This window comes from Delphinapterus leucas, chromosome 7, assembly GCF_059928025.1.
Source record: "Delphinapterus leucas isolate spDelLeu-1000000601 "Yukka" chromosome 7, BTC_Dleu_Yukka2, whole genome shotgun sequence".
NCBI lineage: Eukaryota > Metazoa > Chordata > Mammalia > Artiodactyla > Monodontidae > Delphinapterus > Delphinapterus leucas.
The window spans coordinates 6,012,670-6,035,461 of NC_143135.1; the positions used below are offsets into that span (position 1 = coordinate 6,012,670).

The window sequence follows — 22,792 nt, forward strand, 5'->3', positions numbered from 1 at the left end:
CTGCGCGTCCGGAGCCTGTGCTCCGCAACGGGAGAGGCGACAACGGTGAGAGGCCCACGTACTGCAAAAAAATATATATATATATTTCCCACAAAGGAAAAATCAGGCCTGGATGGTTTCCTTTGATGAATTGTACCAAATATTTAAGGAAGAAATAATACCTTCCACAGAAATTCTTCTAGACAATTGAAGAACAGAGAATACATCCTAATTCATCTTATAAAGTCAGCATTACTCTGATACCAAAATAAAACAAAGTCATTACAAGAAAAGAAAACTACAAATATCTCTTATGAACACAGATGGAAAAATTATTTTTTAAATGTCAGTAAATCAGGCTTCCCTGGTGGCGCAGTGGTTAAGAATCTGCCTGCCAATGCAAGGGACACAGGTTCGAGCCTTGGTCCGGGAAGATTTCACATGCTGTGGAGCAACTAAGCCCGTACGCCACAACTACTGAGCCTGCACCCTAGAGCCTGCGAGCCACAACTACTGAGCTTGCGAGCCACAACTGCTGAAGCCCACGTGCCTAGAGCCCGTGCTCCACAACAAGAGAAGCCACCACAATGAGAAGCCCACGCACCGCAATGAAGAGTTGCCCCCATTCGCTGCAACTAGAGAAAGCCTGTGCGCAGAAACAAAGACCCAACACAGCCAAAACTAAACAAAATAAATAAATTTATTTTAAAATAATTTTTTTAAATAAATAAATAAAATGTCAGCAAATAAAATCCAACAATACATAAAAAGGATACATAATGCGTCATGGCCAACTGGGATTTATCCCAGAAATGCAAAGTTGGTTTAACATTTGAAAATCAATGTAATTCACCATATTAACAGCCTAAAAAAGAAAAATCATATGATCTTCTCAATAAATGCATAAAATCATTCGATAAAATCCAACATCCATTCCTAATAAAAACTCTCAGCATGCCAGGACTAAAAGAGAACTTCCTCAAACCAATAAAGGGCATATTTAAATATTAAAGAAACAAAAGAAGACAAATTCATTTATTTTAACTTCTCTTGATCTTCAGTCAATCTTCTCTTTATAAAATCTTTCCATGTGTTATGCAAACTTAGCAGCAAGAGACTATTTAGAATGTATCAAAAGCGTGAGGGTTAAGTGTGGACTCACAGGATAACCAATGACCTAAGTCCCCAAGCTCTTCCCTTACTTCTAAACTTAATATCGGAGACTGAGGTAAGTCTCAGTTTCCTCATCTCTGAAACAGAAATGGTGATAACTTACGTCTGACCTATCTCTCGAGAATGAGGTCATGTCTACAAAACAAGCTCCCAGGAGAAAAAGTGTTAGATAAGTAGTGAGATTTAGAGTTGTTGATCTTGTAAGATAGAAAATTATAATAGATTTAAAATTTTTGACTATGAGCATCTCAGATTTTAAAAACATATATTAAGTCAGACATCCAAGAGCTCACCATTGTGAGTTTTTCACTCAATGTTGAGCAAGCCTGGACACATCAATCTCTCTAATGTATGAAAAGCACAACTCCTGACTTCCATTCCCAACAAATTAACAAAAGGGACAAAACTAAATATTTTTCTTTTTAAATCTCCCTGATGCCATTTTGGAGGCAAAAGCTGAACTATCATAACTATGTAACCATACATCAACAGCAAAACTGTCTTCCCCACTTTCAAGGGTTGGTACTCCTATCTAGTCCTTTGAAGAAAACAAAGTTGTAAATTTTCTTACTTGGGAAAAATACATGAACATTTTTTTAAATGATTGGCCAAACTGTATTTTAGTAAAGCGTTAAATTATGTCAATAAACATGGGAATGAGGAGATATTTAAAATAAGATTAAAAAACAAGTAAAAATAATATGACTAGGAGAGACAAAAAAAAACAGTGAAATAAATAAAGACCTATATATATATGGCTTTTTTCATATTCCTCCATCTCATCACTCTCTTCTACCCTTTCTTTTCCTTGTTTTCTTCACTAAAGTAAGGACATGTTAGGAAGTAGCTTCTAGATCTGGGCAAGAAGGACAAGCTAAAACTATCCCGTTTCACCAAATAGATATTTATGATAGAATTAGTTCTACATAAATGGATAACAAATGAATATGTAAATGGTTTCTACATAAATGGATAACTATATGATGCAGAACAGTAGTACATATGTTAATATAAAGGAATGAGAATTTTTAAACACATAAGAATTTATCTATCTTAATGAGCATCATCCTTCAAAGTGCAGAAGATTATTCGAATCGACAGAGTACCTCAAATCGGGTCTGAGGTGTTTTATTCTAATAAGCAATTGGGAGTCATTAAGGGAGGAATATAAAGCTGTGTTTAAATTAATAAATAATTTAATAAATAATAATTCTACACTATAAAAGCAAAATTAACCAAAAATTCAATTACATTAGATAATGGAGAAAAGAAAAGGAGAAGCCTCCCCTTCCCCTCAAAAAAAGCCAAAACTTTTAAGCCTGGAGAATTATGAAAATGTTAGTATCACTGAAAGGAATGGAGATTACACAGCAAGTTAGTTTAAGAAAATGAACCCTATTTTAGACATGTTACACATGATATTCCAGAGGAACCCTCAAATGGAATAGTCCAATTGACAATCAAAGCTAGAAACACATTAGAGATAGAGACAAAAAAATGTCTCATCAACATAGAAATAAAAGTTAAAGCCTTAAAAGCAGAAGATATCTGAAGTAAACGTAGAATAATGATGCAGAATGATAAAGGGAAGAAAGGCATATTGGTGACTGAACTTTAGGGAATATCCTCTGTGTTACCAAAGAAGCACTATGGTACTTATCACACTGTATTTTATTTTCAGAGGTACCTCTCACTATAACTTTCTTGTGGCAAGGTAGAGGGTTCAATAAAGGTTTACTGGACAAAAGTTCAAACAGTTAGGTACCACAGACAAAAGAAAACTTAAAAAGAACATAAACCGTTAGAGGTAGAAAAACAGGGAGATTATCTTGGTCATCATTTATTTATCCAGCATAAATAAAACACCCAGAAATATGAGCCTGTTTGTATAGGAACTGATCTGAAGTGGTCCAGATCCAGAGAAAAAGTACCTTGATACAACTCTGGTAGAATAGATTGAAGAGTAAAGAAAACTGAAGCTGGATGGCTCTACAACAGTACAGTTCCCCTAAAGAGAGGGCAGACCTCTTTTTAGGCACTGAGAGAAATCAACTGAGCAATGAAGAGGATGACAGAGCTAACAAACTGAATTCAGAGGCATATGAATTTTGTACAGATACATAATTCTTTAGCACTGGGAAATCTGATGGTTAATGAATCAGCCACCAGACTTCCTGATGAAGTTAATTACATAGTGTAAAGATTTGTGAATAGACCAATTCAAAGCAGTTTGCTAATAATGTTATAGGAATGCTAAATAAGTAACAAGAGTAATAAAGGCATAATTAATGGTACATAAGTCAGGGAGCTAAGGAATTCAAATCTTAGTCTTGGACAGCTTCCTTTGTGAGCTTCACTGAGTCATTTTTGTTACTAATTAGTAAGAATAAATAGCATTATTAAGTGGAAGTTAATATCATGAGCCCTAACAGCTAGAGAGAAGACAGGCTAAAGTTGGTTACTAAATGTGATTGACTATGAGCAAATGACTCAATTTTTATTGTGTATTTGATGTACACTACTTCCTCTTTGTACAAAAAGTTAGCCACCTCCACTTCATCACAAGGATATGAAAATAGACTAAATAAATATGCACAAAATTGCTTTGAGCTTTTAAAATAACAAATTAAAACTAAGTCAACATGACACAAACTGTCTAAAGTTTGTATTAGCATAATAAATAGGTGGTTATTCCATAAACTATACTCAATACCTTCTCCCTATTATTAACAATGATAATAAAACCATTTCTTTGTACTTACATGGCTTTTCACTTTTTTCAAAGCACTTTCACAAATATTAGACAAAGAAGCAGCACTATGTATGATCTAACCACTCATTGTGCAGTTTAGGTTTAAGTTGCAGGAAATATTCCTATCTCCTCCCTAGAGTTAATAACATATTCCCTTTTATTTTTATGAATTTTCATTTCTTTTAAAGCACCTTCACACATTTAACTGGAGCAATGGCATTAAGAATGCCTTTCCACTCTTTGCATCATCTCAGTGGCATAATCCAAAAAGGAAGAGAACTAAAGATTGATAAATATACTAGATGATTTTGAGGCAGTCAACTCATGATTCTTAAAGTTGAATTCAGATTTTCTAAAAGTCTTAGAATTGCAGCAAACTCTCCAGGACAGTAAGCTGATTCTCTCTTTCTTCCAGGCATAGGCTTTGGGAGGCAGTATAATTAGATGATTAAGATATCTTAAATATGGCACTAAGGGGAGAAACCAAATCTATCATGTTCACCACTGTAACCCCTCTGTGTCAAGCACAAAGCTCAGCACACAGTAAATGCTCAATAAATCATCACTTTGATTATTACTACAGGGAGAACATTCTACCCAAGCTCCCACAGTACATCTGTTATGGAGCTAAGAACAAAAATCTCTATTTTTTGTTTTATTACTTTTCCTCCACAATTACTGCTTTTAAATGTGTGCACACCAAGCAGAATCTAAACAAATTAGGACCACAGAGCAAAAAGCTGAGGTTTATTAGGAATCCAGTGTACAGACAGCTGGAAGGTAGATTCAGAGGGCCAAGACAATTTCAAAGGCTAAAGGGAATACACCTGATGACCCTTAAATTAACAAGCAAGCACTTTTAAATCCCCATGCTTAAACTAAAAATTACTTCAAATAAGAAGTTTCAAAAGGTAGAACTGTTTCCTATATGTTTATGTCTTTAGTCTTTCATATTGTGAGTTGCAAAAAAATAGTTTCTTCTTTTCTTTGATAAGACCAAGATAAAGGAAGGTACTTTGGTTTATGCAGTAATTGAGTTGCTGGAAATCTGGGTATAAATTAAAATTTTAAATTGATTGTATTTTAAAAAGCATTAAGAAACCCTGCTATTTGAAAAAGTCCAACAGTAATATTTACTTTTACTAAATAAATACAAACATTTACTTTATAAATACAAACATTTACTTTATAACATTATACCCTTCTAATGTAGCTTTTTGATTGTTTCTATATTTAATATATAGCATATTTTCTTAAAGCAGTGACAAACATAAGTCAAAAAAACCCCACCACAGTTAATTAACTGTACTCCAATATAAAATAAAAAGTTAAAAAAAACCCACCACAATCTATTTACATTCCAGGATTAGTTGGGGAAAGCTTCTTTTAAAAAAATTGTTTTGTAAAATTTGTAAATTAACCACTCATTAGGAAAAGACAGACCCATTAGATAATATTTACAAGCCACACAACCATAAAAGATAAAAATGAAAGCACAATGGTTCTCAAATCATTTTGGTCTCCTTAAAATAATGTATGTATGTCCTTTGGTTTTAGATTATTCTCAAATCAAAGGAAAGAAGAACTTCTAAAACTAAGGTCACTGAAAACTCCTAAACCGTAAACCTTGGCATGTGGAAAACAGTATTAATACCAGCCCAAATCTTTTATAGTAAAAGCATTCTCCATATATTATTTCTTTGAGGTAGATGTGAACAAATACTTTACTAAAAATTGAATTTTACATCTGGGAAAATTCTGCCTGAGGTTGTATACAGAGTATTCAGAGAAGCTACAGTGACCTAGGTATCTTGTCTTAGGTCTATACAATTTTCCTGTATCTGTACAATTTTATTGATCATCTTTCAGCAGGATTTTCAGATAAATTACAGGATAAACTGCTGCATGGAACATGCAAATACTAAAAAAGTATTCATTGTTTATCTGAAATTCAAAGTTAAGTGAGTGTCCAGTATTTTTATTTGCTAAATCTGACAACTCTATCTTTCAGTATATGTTAAATTTGTTTCAGAAAATACCAAATTTATTGACAGGAAGAGATTTAATCTTGTGGAAGTTGGGTAATTCTTTACCTTTTAGGAACTTCTTGAGGACCAAACCGCCAAAAATGCTTCCTGCAGAAGCAACTGTAAGAAACAGAATACAAAGAAGTATCATAAATAAAGCAATTCAATGGATTTCATCTAAAGAATCATATGGGAGCCTGAAATCACTGTTTATAGATACAGAACATTAAAAGATGGTCACTACTAATGAATTCAGTAAAAATGGAGGCACCAAAGAAGTATTATGAGGCTACAACTGTTCAGGGGCAGAATAACTTCCTAGAGATGAGAACCAAATAGCAACTCTTTTTACCTATATTAAACACCAGGGCTGCCTCTTTGGATATTACTATTCCTGATAGAAAAGGATCATAGGAAGACCACAGACTCTTGCTAATAACCAGAGTATATCATGCCAATAACTCATATTCCAGTATGAGATTCAATTAAAATGTTTGGCCTTTCTTTTAACCAATTTACTCTTTAGTAAATTTACTCTTTACTAGACTATCAGGTAAGAATTATCTGTACCTAGAGTTCTAAATCTGAACATTCCGGCACTTAGAGCAATAATTCTTCAGGGAAAGATGGTAAGGGAGGAAGCAGGCACCTAAGAGGGGGGAAAAGATCAGAATCACCTGGAGGCTTTTTTCCCAAATAGAACATGCCTTCCCCCAGAATGATACAACCCCACAGTTAAGAATCTAAGAATCACTGCCACAAGAACCAATGGAAATGTGTCTATCCCTCAAGAAATATGTATTCTTCAGGCAGGGAAAAAAGGTTGAGAACCACTGATCTAGGGTGAGAGGCAATACCATTCTCTAAATGTGTGCTATCCAATACAGTAGCTACTAGCTACATGAGGCTATTTAAATCTAACTAAATTAAATCAAATGAGAAACTCTGTTCCTCAGTCACACTAGCCACATTTCAAGTGTTCAATAGCCAAGCGTGGCTAATGGCTACGGTACTGAACAGCATAAAGAACATTTCCATCATCACAAAAAGTTCTATCAGATAGCATTGTTCTAGATCTCCAGATTTTGAATGATTCTGGATAAATGATACATATTTCAAAAGGCTTGAGCCCAGGTAGCATAGAATATTTAACAAAAACAATCTTTTTTTTTTTTTTTTTTTAAACTTAGTGTTCCTCACAGGTATACACTGATTCTGACCTAAAGGAGTGGGTGATTGTGATTGGGACAGGGATGGAAGGTGGTAGCAGGCCGACACCAGTGATTAGCAAGGAGCTAGAATATCAACAAGAAACAAACCACAAACTGTATGTCTCACAGTGTGTCCATGATGTTTCTCAACTGCATATATCACACTGTTCCCTCTAACAACCTTTCTTAGTTTTAACAAGTATCATATCAACAATTATTGAAAATGGGTCACTTTGGGTGAACATGTGCAGGGAGAGCAATCATTCTGCCTGCTCCACACCCAACCCCGAATTTTCAGCTATGCTTCTAATCCTTCCGTACTAAATAAAGTGCTACCCTTCAAATGCAAAGATGACAGAACACATATTTTTAAAGCCACAGCATTCCCCCAAATTCTCTTTACAAAAGATGATTTTTTAAAAAGCTACAAGGTCAAATATGTTTGGGAAATGCTATATACTACAGCCCATTTTTAAAGATTCACAGTCCGTGCTTGCATATTAAAGGTTCTGAGAAGATCTAAAGTGACAAAACTCATTTGATTTTAACCAGCATTCCTCAAGTTTAGATGACTGCATAACTCCTTTCTCATAATTTATATAAACATCCTGTAGCACACATTTTGGGAAACACTGCAGTAATAATACTTGTTAAAGCCTTCAACAATTACTGATAGGAAAAACTATTGGGTTGGCAAAAAATTTCCTTCAGTTTTTAAGTAAAAATAAAAGACATTTTTCATTTTTACCAAGAACTTTATTGAACAACGTATTCACAGTTTTGTTCCACTACCTTCTGCCACTTTTCAGGCAACTTCATAATTCCATCTTCCCAAAACTTTTTATCTTTTTGAGCAAAGAACTGGGCCAGGTGCCTTTCACAGTCTTCAAGGGAATTGAAATTTCCATTAAAAGAATTCCGTAAAGACCGAAATAAATGGAAATCTGAACGTGCAATGTCTGGTGAATACAATGGATGAATCAGAACTTCCCAGCCAAGCTGTACAGTTTTCACCTGGTCATCAAAGAAACATGTGGTCTTGCGTTACCCTGATGGAAGATTATGCATTTTCTGTTGACTAATTCCGGACGCTTTTCAGAGTGCTGCTTTCAGTTGGTCTAACTGGGAGCAGTACTTGTTGGAATTAATCGTTTGGTTTTCTGGAAGGAGCTCGTAATAGAGGACTCCCTTCCAATCCCACCATATACACAACATCACCTTCTTTGTATGAAGACCAGCCTTTGGTGTGGTTGATGGTGGTTCATTTCGCTTGCCCCGCAATCTCTTCCATTCCACCTTATTGTACAGTACCCACTTTTCATCTCCTGTCACAATTTGTTTTAAAAATGGAACATAACATTCGTTACGTTTAAGTAGAGAATCACATGCGGAAATACGGTCAAGAAGGTTTTCTTCGCTTAACTTATGTGGAACCCAAACATCAATGCAATTAACATAACCAAGCTGGTGCAAATGATTTCTGTTCTAATTTTATTTATTTTTGGCTGCGTTGGGTCTTCGTTGCTGCGTGCGGGCTTGTTGCAGTGGTTTCTCTCGTTGCAGAGCATAGGCTCTTTGCACGCGGGCTTCAGTAGTTGTGGCACATGGGCCGTAGAGTGCGTGGGCTCAGTAGTTGCGGCTCGTGGGCTCTAGAATGCAGATTCAGTAGTTGTGTGTGGCACACAAGCTTAGTTGCTCAGTGGCATGTGGGATCTTCCCGGACCAGGGATCAAATCCATGTCCCCTGCATTGGCAGGCAGATTCTTAACCACTGCACCACCAGGGAAGTCCTGCAAATGACTTTCAACACTTGATTTGGATATTTTGAGTATGTCATCTATCTCCCGTGTAGTATAATGTTGATTGTTCTCAATTAATGTCTCGATTTGATCCCTATCAACTTCAACAGGTCTACCCAACCGTGGAGCATCGTCCAGTGAGAAATCTCCAGCACGAAACTTTGCAAACCACTTTTGACACATTCAATCAGTCACAGCACCTTCTCTATACACTGCACAATTTTTTTGTGTGTGTTTCAGTTGTGTTTTTACCTTTCTTGAAATAATAAAGCATAATATGCTGAAAATGTTGCTTTTTTCTTTCATCTTCAATATTAAAATGGCTACACAAAAATTCACCAATTTTGATAAGTTTTTTCTAAATGCACGCTGATATGACAGCTGTCACAATACAATCTAACAAAATTGTTTTGAATGAAGTTAAAGACAACTAAACACTACTAGAGCCATCTTACAGAAAAAACCTTTTGGCCAACCTAATATATAGTCATCCCTCAGCTTCTCACAGATGGACCATTCCAACAACAAAATTTTCTGGTTTGTTGTGAGTTGCATTTTGTGCCTCTAAAAGAGATTTTGAAGAACTAAGGCCCAGTACTTGTGAATATGACCTTACGTGGAAATAGGGTCTTCATAAATGTCATCAAGATGAAGTCATACTGGGTTAGAGTGGCCCTAAATCCAATTGGTGCCCTCATAAGAAGGCCATGTGAAGACACAAACACAAGGGAAGACATTACATGTAGACAGAGACAGAGATTGGAGCAATACATCTACAAGTCAAGAAACACCAAGGGCTTGCTGGCAACTACCAGAAGCTAGGAGAGAGATAAGGAATAGATTTCTCCCTCAGAGCCTCCAGAAGGAACCAACCCTGCTGAGATCTTGATTGTGGGTTTCTGGCCTTCATAACTGTGATAGAATAAATTTACTTTGTTTTAAGCCACCCAGTTTGTGATACTTTGTTACAGCAGCCCCAGGTTTAGTTCCCAGCCCTAGCCCAATGACACCAATCCACACTTTCAGGTAAAGATGACAGATTGAACATACACATCTACTTTTACTCCCTCCTGAAATCTCAATAAAATGGAAAAGGAGTATTTTTTAAAGGAATAAACCCACAAAGATAGAGAATAAGAGAGAAAGATGATTATAATAAAATTACAGAAACAGAAAAGCAGAAGGACTAGTGGGAAAGGATTTCGGACTCAAAACCTGAAAAATTGAATTATAAGCCAAAAAAGGGAAAGGTGAAGAAACAACACCAATTATACAACAAAATCCCCAAAGACTCAAAAATGGCAGTATTAGGAACCTCTGGAAGTAGGAGTGGGAGCCAAAATAAGGAGAGTCAGCTGAAAAAATGAATTTAAGAAGTAGTCAGATCTTTAGATTCCCTTCTCCACTCAGCCTTCTAAGGACTGGCCCTCCCTAACCTTGGTGAGGGGGTGGGGAGAGGTTATTCTTTGAAAAGATAGAAGCATGGGTCTCTGGGCTGGGAACTAAAGTTGTACTAAAAACAAACGGATTGAGTGAACATAAACGTTGAAAGCTAAGATACAACCACCCCCCACTCCCCCCACCCCAATCCCTCAATTCTAGAATGCTGGCAATCTGGCTTTTTATCTACCTGGTGAAAGACTCTGAACATATGCATAGAAAAATCTAGAAGAATATATACTGAATGTTAATAATTATCTCAAGGGATGAGATTACTGAAGAGTCTCATTTTCCATAATATATGTTTCTGTAATGTTATAATGTTTCATGACAAGCACGTATTGCCTTTCCTCCTGTCAAAAAAATAATAAAAATAATAAAGAGACAATAAGCAGAAGAGAAAGTCCCCTTATACTAGACGGGCTGAAGAGGTCCATTAGGCTCAAAATGTCTATGGAATTCAGTTTCTTGCCAAAAGCTACTGTGGCTCAAGTCCCTTTCTTTGAGTGAAATCAACCCTGCCACCTTGAGCACAGTTTACTGGATCAGAATCAATGCACAAGCTAAGAGAACCATATGCAGACCAACATCACCCTAGCCAGGTAACTAACCACCTCTCTCACGAATGGTGGGAACTCTGTCTAATCAGACTGGAGTTCATGTGGAGTAACAGCAAACCAAACTATCATATCCCTCTTGAGGATGTTCACTGCTAGGTAAACAAAGAGAAGACAGGTCATTCCAGTTCAGGTGAGAAAATGTCTTGTAGAGCCTAAAGTACTATCCAGTCTCAACTGGGACTCAGGGTGACTCCTCTAAGGCTGATGGGACAACTTCATTCCAAAGTATTCTTCAATAAACCTACACACACACACACACACACACACACACAGCCAAAAGACAGTCAGACAAAAAAGTTATCACTTCACAAGTTCAAGAAAATTAATTGTGTCAGGGCCACTCAATGCATCAGCTTTCCAAGAGTACAGGCAAAAATGATGAAAGAGTAAGAGCCAAATGGAAGAGATATATATTTTCAAATTAACTGCAAGTTAGGATTATCAAAGTACGCACCATTCATCATTTAATTTTTTTTTTTTGGCTCTTTTCCAACTACCAAAGGCTGGACATGAACGAAAGAGGATAGAAAATTCAATGTAATATAATTTAGCTATGAAAAAGGAGGTTAAAACCAAGAGCAAGAGTTAGATTGTTTCTGAGCAATCTAAACTTAAACCAGTAAAATAAATAATCCTTTGATAAGTCATCCTACTCACCTTTCCTGTATGACAGATTTGTAAATCTATCACCAGATACTTATTTCATAATCACTTAAGTTTAATTCTGGAACAACTCTGGAGTAATAACATAATAAAAGATTATGACTAATTGAAATTTTTAAATAAACTATAACATAAATCATGACAAAACAAAGACAGAAATCAATATTTTTTCTTCCTCTACTTACTAGTCGTTACACAATGAAGAGTATTTGCCTGGTGCTTAGAATTTAATGCTTCTATGGAAATCACTAGCTCTCCTTCTAGCAATGCTCCCTTTGATATTCTTGCTGTTTCACACCTCCAGTGAATAATTAAATATTTCAGTATCTGAAAAGGGCACAATTCAAAGAAAACACAACCTTCTTTAAAAAATCATGGTAATAATAAACTTGTATGACACAGTTAAATTAATAATTCTCATTTCCAAAAACTAATATTCTTGCTTGCAAAATGTCAGATTTACAATTGTTAAGAACAAAGCATTGTGTCTAAACAGAAGAAACAGCTAGGTGAGTGACATAAAAAAGGAGACAGCGAAATTCAACACAATGTCCAAGACAGGAAATGGAGACAAAAAATTGTTTTATTCAAAGGATAAGTTCATCTGGAAATAATAATTTGAAAAAATTAAGTGGGAGTTTGTTTTTCCTGTTTTATTTTTTTCTTCTCCCTAAATAAAAGCCAACATGAAGATTATGAATAAGAATGGCATCTGCTTGTGAATCACCTTTACCTTTCATTAAATCAACACTTCTGAGGGTCAGAATACTAGTTGCGAACATTGGCTCCAGAAGCAGATGCCTGGGTTTGAATCCCTGATGAGCCAAACACTAGCATGTGACCTTGCACAAATTACTTAACTTCTCTGTACCTCAGCTTCCTCATTTATAAAAATGAGGACAAATCTACCACATACAGCAGCTTCTGAACGTAAACAATATGTGCAAAATGTTTAACACAGTGCCTGGTATATAGTAAATGCTTAATAAATATTAGCTATTATTTCTAACAAATTCATCTGCACACAATATTTTAAGTTTAACAGGTCTCCACGATATCTTGGTAAAACATTCAATCTTGATGAGACCATTTTAAAATAAAATATATTGTATTTAATTTCCATTACTATTTATGAAAGTAGACTCTCACTTCCACACTGAGGTACCATAGCAAAAATTATTACACGCCCCCCCCTTTCTTTTTAAAGGCAGGGAGATCCCAGCATGAGAACTTGGGAACTAAGATCCCAATTTGTACCAGTTTGTAAGAAAGGTTTCCAGGCATTTCTACAGTCTAACACTTTCCTTCACACATCCTCTGACTTACTGTGCTCCCTCTGTTCAGATTTTCCCGCAGTTTCTTTACCCATAATGAGAGAGCAGTTGGGAAAAGAACATCAGCCTGTGAGTCAGAAGCTCTGGGTTCTATGCTAGGTTCTGTCATCTGTAAAATCTAAACCTCCAACTCTCTCTGATAACAAAGAAGGCAGGAAGCCTGGGAGAACTCGAGGTGCCTTCAGGTCAACCCCTTGTGGCCTCTGGTCCTATTTCACCTGTCTAGTAGTTACGTACTAGTAGTTAATCTGTCTAATACGAGGCCAGTAGTTAAGAATTCAATCATGTAAGGCTGTAAAAACGCTGTCATGAATGAACAAAGGTGGCAAGTCGGGGCCAGGTGTTCAGTCCCACCCCCCAGAGCATCTCTGGCGCGTGGTGTGGTCCGAGCTGGGTGAGTGAAGCCTCCGAACCTCAGCCTCTCATCAGGCAGCTGCTCTGGGACCTGACCCAGGAACCCCCTCCACACCTCGGTTGACCCGCGTGCCAGATACGGCTTTCCCTCGCTCCCACTTTGCACCGGATGGCCCCGACTTCCCCCGAGGTCGCCCACCCCTGCTTTCTGCTCGCCCTCCCCGGCACGGGCGGGTCCTCCTGGCCTGGCATCCGGGCTTGAACCTGGGCGTCCGCTGAGGTTTGGCAAACACTTGAGCTGCCTGAGCCTCGGTTTTCTCAGCCGTCAGGTGGGGGCGACACCAGCGCTCAGAGGACGGCCATGCCACCCACTGACCAAATTCTCCTCACTGAGCACCCCGCGGGCTTTACTGCCCAGATGCTCCCACGCCCCACTTCTCCTCTGCTCCTCACAACCCCGGGAGGGACACGCTGACTTTCACCGAATCCTATCATTCCCGAACCTTCCTTCTCCCCCTCAGGCAAAGCCAGACCCCTCTGCCCAAACTTCGCGGCCTCCTCACAAGGCCCGTCTCCTCAGAGTGTCCTCCTCCGCTTTCACTCCCTTCCCGGCATCACCTCGCAGACAGCCACGGCCGTCCCCTCCATTCCGCGCGGCGAGCAGTAGCGACGCCCAATCGCTGGGCGCCCGCCAGGGATTCGACCTCCGCCCGCGCCCACGCCCACTCCCACGCCTGGCCACGCGACGCCGTCCCTTCCCGCCCGCGCGCGCGCGCGCGCGCCCCGCCCACCGGTTCGCGGCGCCTGCGCACTCAGCGCCGCTCCGCTCCGCCCCGCCCCTCTCCCCTGCGGCGAGCCGCCAGGACCTGCTAGGAGTGGTGTGGAGGGTTCCCGCGGTAGCGGCGGTCAGTGGGCCGGCCGCTGGGCAGGCTGCGGGGTTGGGGAGAGCCCGCGGGTGTCAACCGAGGCTGCAGGCGAGCAAGAATGAGGACAGGCCACCACTCCTCCCTTCCTCCCGAAAGAAATTTTCCACGGTCCCAGCGCGAGGTGCAGCCCTCAGCTCTTTGCCTCCGCCGGGAGAAGGGCTGCCGGTGCCGGAAGCGAGATCCCCAAACCGGTGCTTGACCTCCAAACAGTCTCACCTCCAGGGGGGACTGCCCCCAGTGCCCCAGGCCAACCTCTGGTTTCCCACCCTTGTCAAGTTAAAAAAGAGTTAAATTTGAATTTCCGATTTTAAAAAATAATAATTAAAAGAAAACAATTTTTTAGTCATATGTGTATCCCATGCAATATTTGGGACATATGTATACTAAAAAAAAATTCGTTCTTCTGAAATTCAAGACTGGGCGTCTTGCATTTTATCTGGCAACCTGTCCCAAGCAGATCCCCAGCTTAATCCCAGGGTGCCCAGCCAGCCCCTAGGCAGGATCTGGAAGGGCACAAGCCCCCCAAGTTTGTGCACTAAATATGCCAACGACAGGACCTGGATTTCTTAGGCTCCAGCTGACAGAAGCTCCGGGGATTTCCAAGAGCATTCCCAACTGATCGGGAAGGTAGCCCTCCAGAATGCAGCTGCTGAACTCAGGGCTTTTCACGGAGGAGCATGGTAAGAGGGGCTTGAGCCCAAACTGATGATTTGGCAGTTGGTTCCTTAGGCATCCAAAAGAAAACTGGTGAGAGAGAGTCCTGCCTGGCAAAGCGTTGCCCAAGGAGAAGGGTGGTGCAGGGTTTTGGCTGCTTTCCTTCAAGGAAAATTCTTCCACCCCAGCTCCAGAAAGCCAGGACTGGGCAGAACAGGCAGGGGAGCTGGCAGAGTGCCTGTCCAGTACATAACCTTGGTGCTACTCCAGAGGACATGACTATTGAGACCTGAATCACAGAGCCTTGTCCATCTTTGCTCAGCACTGTTGACCACTCTCCCCATCTCTGTTGCTCAATAGGTAGATCTATTGCAGAAAGGTGGCTTTTATTTATGGAAAATTCATCATAAAACCATCTCGGACTTGATATGAGAACTGACTTTTGGGGAATCGTTGGAGCCTTCCTCTCCCTTTCACTCTCTTCTCTCTCGGGTGTCCCCTTTAGGAAGGGGAGTTGCCAAGGGGAAGGGAGCTAAGATTGAATGACTACCTGTTGTAGGGTATCACTGGCTCTTTACATCAATTTTTTTTTACCCTCACAAGTATCTTGTGAGATAATTGTTATCTTCACTATTTGATGGGTGAGAAACCAAGATGCTGAAGATGGCTCTTTAAAATATTTCCCATGGAGAGTGTTGGCTCAGCAGAAAATGCCCACATTGAGAATGACACTGGGAAGGAAGGGTGGAGGAACAGCTGCCACTGTAGAAGTACTTCAAGTGAGTTGGTCGTCCTTCTTCCAGCCCTTGGCCTTGGAGTGAGCATCAGGGATGAACATGCAATGGAATACCCAATACCATCCTAGAGGCAGGGGAGGCCTAACAGAGGTGGCCAGGGATACAGCCAGATGTAGGCAGAAGTGAGGAAGGGAGCCTGTGATCCGAGAGCCTGCCATCAGGATTGCCACCACATAAGCCATTGTAGTCAGCAAAGTTTGATGCAGGCTTGCCGTGTGGTGGGCACCTACTCTGTGCTAAGTGGTCCTCACCTTTCCTGTATCTTAAGTAATCCTCCCAATCTTGTTAAGGGAAGTGTTATTATCATTGTTTTATTAATGATGAGAATGAGCTTCCAAGAAGAGGTTGTATGACGCTGAGTTTGTAAATGGCAGAGCCAGAATCTGAAATAAAAATCTCTTAACCACTCTTGCCTTCTCCCACGTGGATGTGACTGCCTAACTGCTTGTCTCAGAGTTCTGTAGTACAGGGACATTAACATTACCATGAGAAGCCAACCCCTCCGTGCAAAAGCTAAGACAGTGAACTCAGGTACCCTCATCTCCCTACAAACGAAGGCTTGAATAAGCCACAGTTCCCACCCTTCTTTCACCCATCGGTGTGTGCCCCCATCCTGTCTGAGGTCTAGTAATTAACATACTATTGGACTGACTCCACATTATTAAAACTGTTTTTACTTAGACCCCAGCCTCAGAGCAGTAGAATGTTAGAGCCAGAAGGGATTGTAGTAGAGGTTATCAGTGATCCCCAATAGATGAAAAAATTTGAGGCCCAAAGACACGAAATGACCTGTGTGAGGTTAAGGTCACCTTAGTCAACCAGGTCAACCAAGGAGCCTTTGGATGCTGCTTTGGACATCTTCAGCCCTGGAGTTCAGGGTCATATTACCAATGTCTTCAGAGGGCCAGTTCTCCCCTGTCCTTAGACTTAGTGGCATATTGACTCTGTTTGCATTCCTCCACCTACCTCAGGATTTGGATTACTGTTGCATGCCCACTTTGGGACATGCTGTTTATTCTGAGAAGAAATGCCCTGTCTGGGCAAAAGAGCCCCGGATTGATTCTGACCCAAACCCAAGGGTTTGAGCGGAGCCAGAACATCCTAGGGAATGCTACCAGGTGAACAGTGACATTTTAGGAACTGTTAAGCTGTCTTTTCCTTTTGAATGTGCCCTCTCTGTGTATATCACTCCTGGATACTTCTTAGGAGCTACCTTGTTCTCAGGGTCCCCTACAGCATTCAAAGGCCCTGAAGAGATGACCCTAGGCACTTACGTGGAAAATATCCCTGAGGTCCCCCTTATCAGGCTGTTGCAAAATTAAGTCCACTTGAGTAGTTTCTTTCCCCCTGGGAATCTGTTGAGAGCCTGCTTCTCATATAGGCAATAGGAAAGGGTTAACTGCCTCTCTCGGGTCCTGAGCCAAGGCTGTGCCCCACCAGTTCCCATAACCGGGTTTCCTGAAATGGAGCAGGTCCCAGGTGCCTCTCCACTAATCACATCCCTGGAAATGGGGCCAGGAAGCTCAGATTAGCTCATCCCTTCACCTTCTTGAGGCCTTCTCCACCTGGAGCACAGAATCTGGGGCAGCTTCATGACTCACCTCCCTCTGCTTCCCTATCAGGGGTCAGAAAGGGATATTCTCGCAGAAGAATATTAGATTATGAGGGGCACTAGAGGCTATAGTGGTGCTGACTTTTGTGCCAATTCTTGCACTACAGCAAAGGAAAGATTCTCCCCCCAAGACGATATCACTGTTTGTATAACTAGAGTATTTCTTCACCCCCATTCCCTATGTTTTCTTCCTCTCCTTCTTAGAATGACTGACTATGATACTGGGTGGCTTCCTGTTTTTCCTGGCTGATGATCAGCCTTTGTACAGAATCTCTGATTTCTCATCTACTAGTAGCAGGTTCTGGGGCCAGCCCAGGATAGCATTCCTTTCCTGTTAGTGTCTGGTTTCTCCTCTTTCTAGATAACCCATAAAATGTATATCACAAAGTGGTTCTGCTCTCCGTAACTGGCTTTTTACTTTCTCTCTAGGCAGAGCTGGCTTTGTCCTGCCAGCTGGTGTCCACCAGAAGGGAAGTATTCTTTGTAGCATAGAAGACTCAGGAATGGAAACAGCAGTGTGATCTGGTCACATATGGCCAAGGAAACCAATTGATTCAAAGGCCAGATGATCAACTTTACTTGAAAGACAAGTAGGCTAACTGGGACAAAGAATCTTCTTCTAGGTGCTCCATTAAAGAGGACACTGGATCCACATGTTCAGTCTTGGTTCACTTGTTGTATGATTACAGTACTCTGCAGTATTTTTCCAAGAATGCTGGTGTGCGAAGTCTTTAAAGCTAGTAGTATGGAAACCTGGTTGAGCTTATCTTTCACTGGTCTCCAAAGTTGACTTGATTTTCACCCATTCTAGCTTTAAGGCCGCTTCTGTCTTCTGTTTCCCCAACTTTCATTCTCACCAGCTGAGAAAAGGCTGTGGGATCAAAAGTCTAAAAGGGTCAGGATGTCAGGATTCTTTTCCCATTTTACTAGTCACTTTAGGTGTTATGTTCTAGTTTTCCACAACTAAAATAGGAAAATTCTCCCAGGGATATGGTTAAAATAACATCTGTGAAACAATTGGAGAGTTTTAGAATCTTTAAATTAGAAGAAATCTTAGAATTTATTTAATCGAGTACTTCCCAACCAGAGGAGCAATATTTTTTCCAATTCATTTCCTTTATCTCCACCCCTCCTCCTGAATAGCCTCTCTCTACCTCCTTCCTCAACGTATTCCTGGTAACCAAGGCAGAGAATTGATCTAGTTTGCATATTTTGTGTATTTAGGATTGGGAAATACCTCCCTGATTTCATGCAAGAGTCATTCCAACTGTCCTGACAAGTTGATACCTAGCTTTTACTTGAATTGTTGAATTTACTTGAATTGATGAATTTACTTGAATTGTTGGGAAAGATGCCACCTCAGAGGCAATCCATTCCAGTTTTGGACAGCAGTGGTTTGGTAGAGTTTTCCATTATATTGAACTGAAATCTCCCCTGCTGTATCTTCCACCCATTGGTCCCAGCTCTGCCCTTTGAAACCACAGAGAATTCATCTAATCCTTTTATAAAGGGTAGAGGGGAATACCCAGAATTCTTATTGTTAACTTGTCACAGTGGTTCAGACCTGGCCTGAATGATTGTATTACAGATGTCCTTTGCTTTATACACTAGCTATGTTCCTGAAACGTGTAAACCCAGTTTTGTGTGAATCAAATCATTTTAAACATACTGGGAAACTGTCTGAAAGGAACCCTGTTATCAGTTCTTTCATTAACTAAAAATTCCTTTTGTAATGCAAATAACCACCCCGTCCCCGCATTTAACCTTTTTTGCAAGTCTAGATCTTCATACTTGATGTTTTACTTGAGGGGAGATTTGCCTACATACAAAACAAGTAAAATAATGAAAATAGCAATAGCTAACATTTGAGCCCTTAATCTGGCACCAGGTGTCACGCACCTGACATGCATTATTTAATTTCTCACCACAAGTTCCCTTAGAATGATCCTCTATTTCCAGGGGAATCTGAGGCTTAGAGAAGTTAAATAACTTGTCCAAGATCACACAGTTAGAAAGTGATGGCCCAGGGCTTCCCTGGTGGCGCAGTGGTTGAGAGTCCGCCTACCAATGCAGGGGACACGGGTTTGTGCCCCAGTCCGGGAAGATCCCACATGCCGCGGAGCGGCTGGGCCCGTGAGCTATGGCCGCTGAGCCTGCGCGTCCAGAGCCTGTGCTCCGCAACAGGAGAGGCCACAACAGTGAGAGGCCCACGTACTGCCAAAAAAAAAAACCCCAAAAAAAAGAAAGTGATGGCCCAGAATTTCAACAAGGTCACAAGACTCTAGAACCTTGTGTCTTTACCACCGGGAAGTTTCAAATGCCAATAATAGTTGAAATGACTAACTCCTAGCTATGTGCCACAGCACAAGTAAATCAGGCTATGATACAGAAAACTGACCTGAGATTTCTATAGCTTCAAAGACGGACACAGAATCTACTCTTTTTGGGTTCTGGCACTGTAAGTTTCCCAGCACAACTCACATTTTCCAGTGCAATTTGATCAAGGAACCCCAAAGACATCCCTTCAGTTATTAGCACTAAGCAGATACTGCCAAATTTTATTTCAGATATATGGGTATCATCAGACACTTTTTCATGGGAGTCTGTGTACTCCCAGGGCTTTGTGGCATAAGCTTCTTAGGAGAAAAAGTAGTTCATTATTGACAGGTAAAATCAAAAGTATTGAGAATCATGGTTGAGCCCAGCCTGTTCCTAGGTGAGTTGGAATCATTCAAATGTGTGGGGGGTTTTTTTGTTTTGCGGTACGCGGGCCTCACACTGTTGTGGCCTCTCCCGTTGCGGAGCACAGGCTCCGGACGTGCAGGCTCAGCAGCCATGGCTCACGGGTCCAGCCGCTCCGCGGCATGTGGGATCCTCCCAGACCAGGGCACGAACCCGTGTCCCCTGCATCGGCAGGCGGACTCTCAACCACTGCGCCACCAGGGAAGACCTCAGATGTGTTTTTAGGTCCAGTTTTTAATGGTGCTTAGGTTTGCAAGTTAAAAATAGTTTGGGAGGGATGGTCCATAAATAAGTACTGTTTTAAATCCACACTGGACAAAGATAAATGGTTGTAATACTTCTATGTTCTCAAATCAGTTCCAGTTTCTCCAATTTAGTCAACAACAGCATGCACTCACAACATTGCTCAGCTCAGAACCCATCCCGTGAGGCTCCTAGAACCCCAGGCTTTTCCACACTATAGAAGGGAGCTCCAGGTAGGGCTCTTCCGTCCTCCACACCCCTCCTCCGCAGACCACCGTCAGAACTCCCTATTTGACTTGATGCTTTATCTTGGCTTATCCTCAGACTTTTGCTTTCAAATACATGATCATTCTTTGCAAATCATGTCTGAATTGGTGTTACACAGGCCTCCTGGTCCACAGTCATCTTGGGAAATCAGGTCAGTCCTTGTAAGCCCTGGAGCTCCCCTCGCAAGCCCACCTTTCTCACCTTTACTTGTACGGCACGCTTGTTTACAACCTCAGGTCATAGACTTAGGTGAGGAAATACGTAATTTTCTTTCTTTCTCGACCTAGCTCGTCAGCCCCCATTTCTACTAATGGCAGAAAAATAGTAAACCATGCCGATTCCAGACAACTCAGTCATCTCAAGTTTTAAAGTCAGTCTCTTAGGATTCTCCTCCCAATCCCCTTCTCACAATGTTCTACTTTGTGGTTTATGTATTATTCTGATGCCAGGGAACAGGCTTTACAGTCAAGTGCTCTCTTGCCTAACTGATAAACTCTAGCCTTCACTTGGTCTTGGCCCTTGGGCACCGCACCTGATGCAGAGATGATGTTCTCTGGTGAGTGGAAGCTGTGGTCTTGGTATAGATAAAGAGCAGTGATTGCTTCGTGGGGAGCTCAGTGGTGGCTCCCACTTCAGCTATTCCTGGTATATCTGAGCCTCTATCGGGTCCCTGGCTTGGGCCACGTACCCCCTCAGCCTCTACTGTGGGGTGCTCACCTCCTACCCCGCAGCAGTCCCTGCAGGCACCCAGTTCTCAGCTCACTTTCACTCTCCTCTCAGGGGCTGGGCACCAAGGAATTTTTCCGATTTCCTCCAAAGGTCGACAAGCCAAGGAGACTTGGGCTTAGGGGGTGAGAAGCCTGGGGGTGGTGAGGAGATGGAATACATCTCAGACCTACTTTGCCTACACAGGTGACGGTGCTACTTCTATTCTGTGGCAGTTGCCCTTGTGGACACAGGGTACTTTGAAAGGCTGTGTCTCCTCAGAGTTCCAGGAATGAAGTGGAGCATGAACCCCCTCTGTCTACTATTGTTTGGTGGGGGGGAACAGAAAACAAAACCCCACTGTTGCACCTAGTTGTTCTTGTACAACAACAACGACTCTCTTGTTCTCCTTTCCCAATCTTTCTCAGTTTTGCTCCAAGCTCAAAAAGGATTATATTTTCTGTGTGAAGGGGAAACTCACATGTTCTTTCCAATTTGACAGTTGATGGCATAAACTGAACTTTAGGTTCATCAGGTTCTGGCTCTTGAGATGTCTCTTGGATTAAAAAAAAAAAAAATTCCCTCTCAAGAACCTGGCTCTTACAATTAAAAAGACTGAAGCTTTCAAGAACATCTTCTCTGCGATAGATTTTAAAAGGTCTAGTTAAGAGTTCAAAAACCAAGACTTTGATCTTCTGTATCATTTCTATGCAGAGGGCAGTACATCTAGAAAGCGCTTGCCGCTGCTTAAGTGATGGGGGGATAGATTAGGGGTAAAAGAAATGGAAAACACATTGTTTGGTATGAAAACATCCAGTTGCTTCTGTTTACAACAAGGAATCACCTTCTCCCCCAAGGTCTTTTCCGTTATTCACTGATTTGTTGCACAGGTATCTACATGTCTGCTCTGCAGAGGATACAACTGTGAAAGGGATATTCTCTCTTCCCTCATGGAGCTCATCCTCTAAGAGGAAACACGACCAATGGGCAGTAACAGTCCAGTATGGAGTGATACCAGAAGGCCCCTGCCCCAGACTTGGAGCCCAGGGAAGGCTTTGTGTGAAGGAAGCGACAGCAAGAACTTTAGACTTTATCCCAAAGGTGTTGGGGAGCTACTGAAGGGTTTTCAGCAAAGAAGTGATCTGTCAGATTGTTGTGTTAAAAAGAGCACTCAAGCTGCAGAGTGGTAGATAAAATGACCCAGGAACAATGCATAGAAGGAGAAAAGGGCCTAGAACAAAACACCATCACCAACAATAACAACAAAATTACTTGACAAGCAGAAAAGGAATTCACAAAAGAAACAAAGGAGGGACCACAGGGGCTGAAGGAAAACCAGGAGAGTGTGGCAACCCTAAACCAAAGGAAGAACATTTCAAGAAGCAGGCACAATTAGAGTCCATTGCTGCCAAGAGAAATGGTAAGATAGTAATTGGAAGTTGACACTGGTATTTAGCAATAGGATTATTGACGACCTGGTTGAAAGCAACTTTA

At 41.1% G+C, this 22,792-nt stretch overlaps 1 protein-coding gene across 1 annotated transcript in view; it reads right to left on the bottom strand.

The window, feature by feature from the left end:
• The window catches only part of TOP6BL (TOP6B like initiator of meiotic double strand breaks), an 89,560-nt gene extending 75,468 nt beyond the window's left edge, over positions 1-14,092 (bottom strand). The window contains 3 exon segments of the mRNA XM_089914484.1: positions 5,998-6,051; positions 11,850-11,991; positions 13,971-14,092. Of these exon segments, the coding sequence (XP_089770610.1) occupies positions 5,998-6,051; positions 11,850-11,991; positions 13,971-14,000 (226 nt within the window). The 5' untranslated portion in view covers positions 14,001-14,092.
• Positions 14,093-22,792: the final 8,700 nt, after the last annotated feature.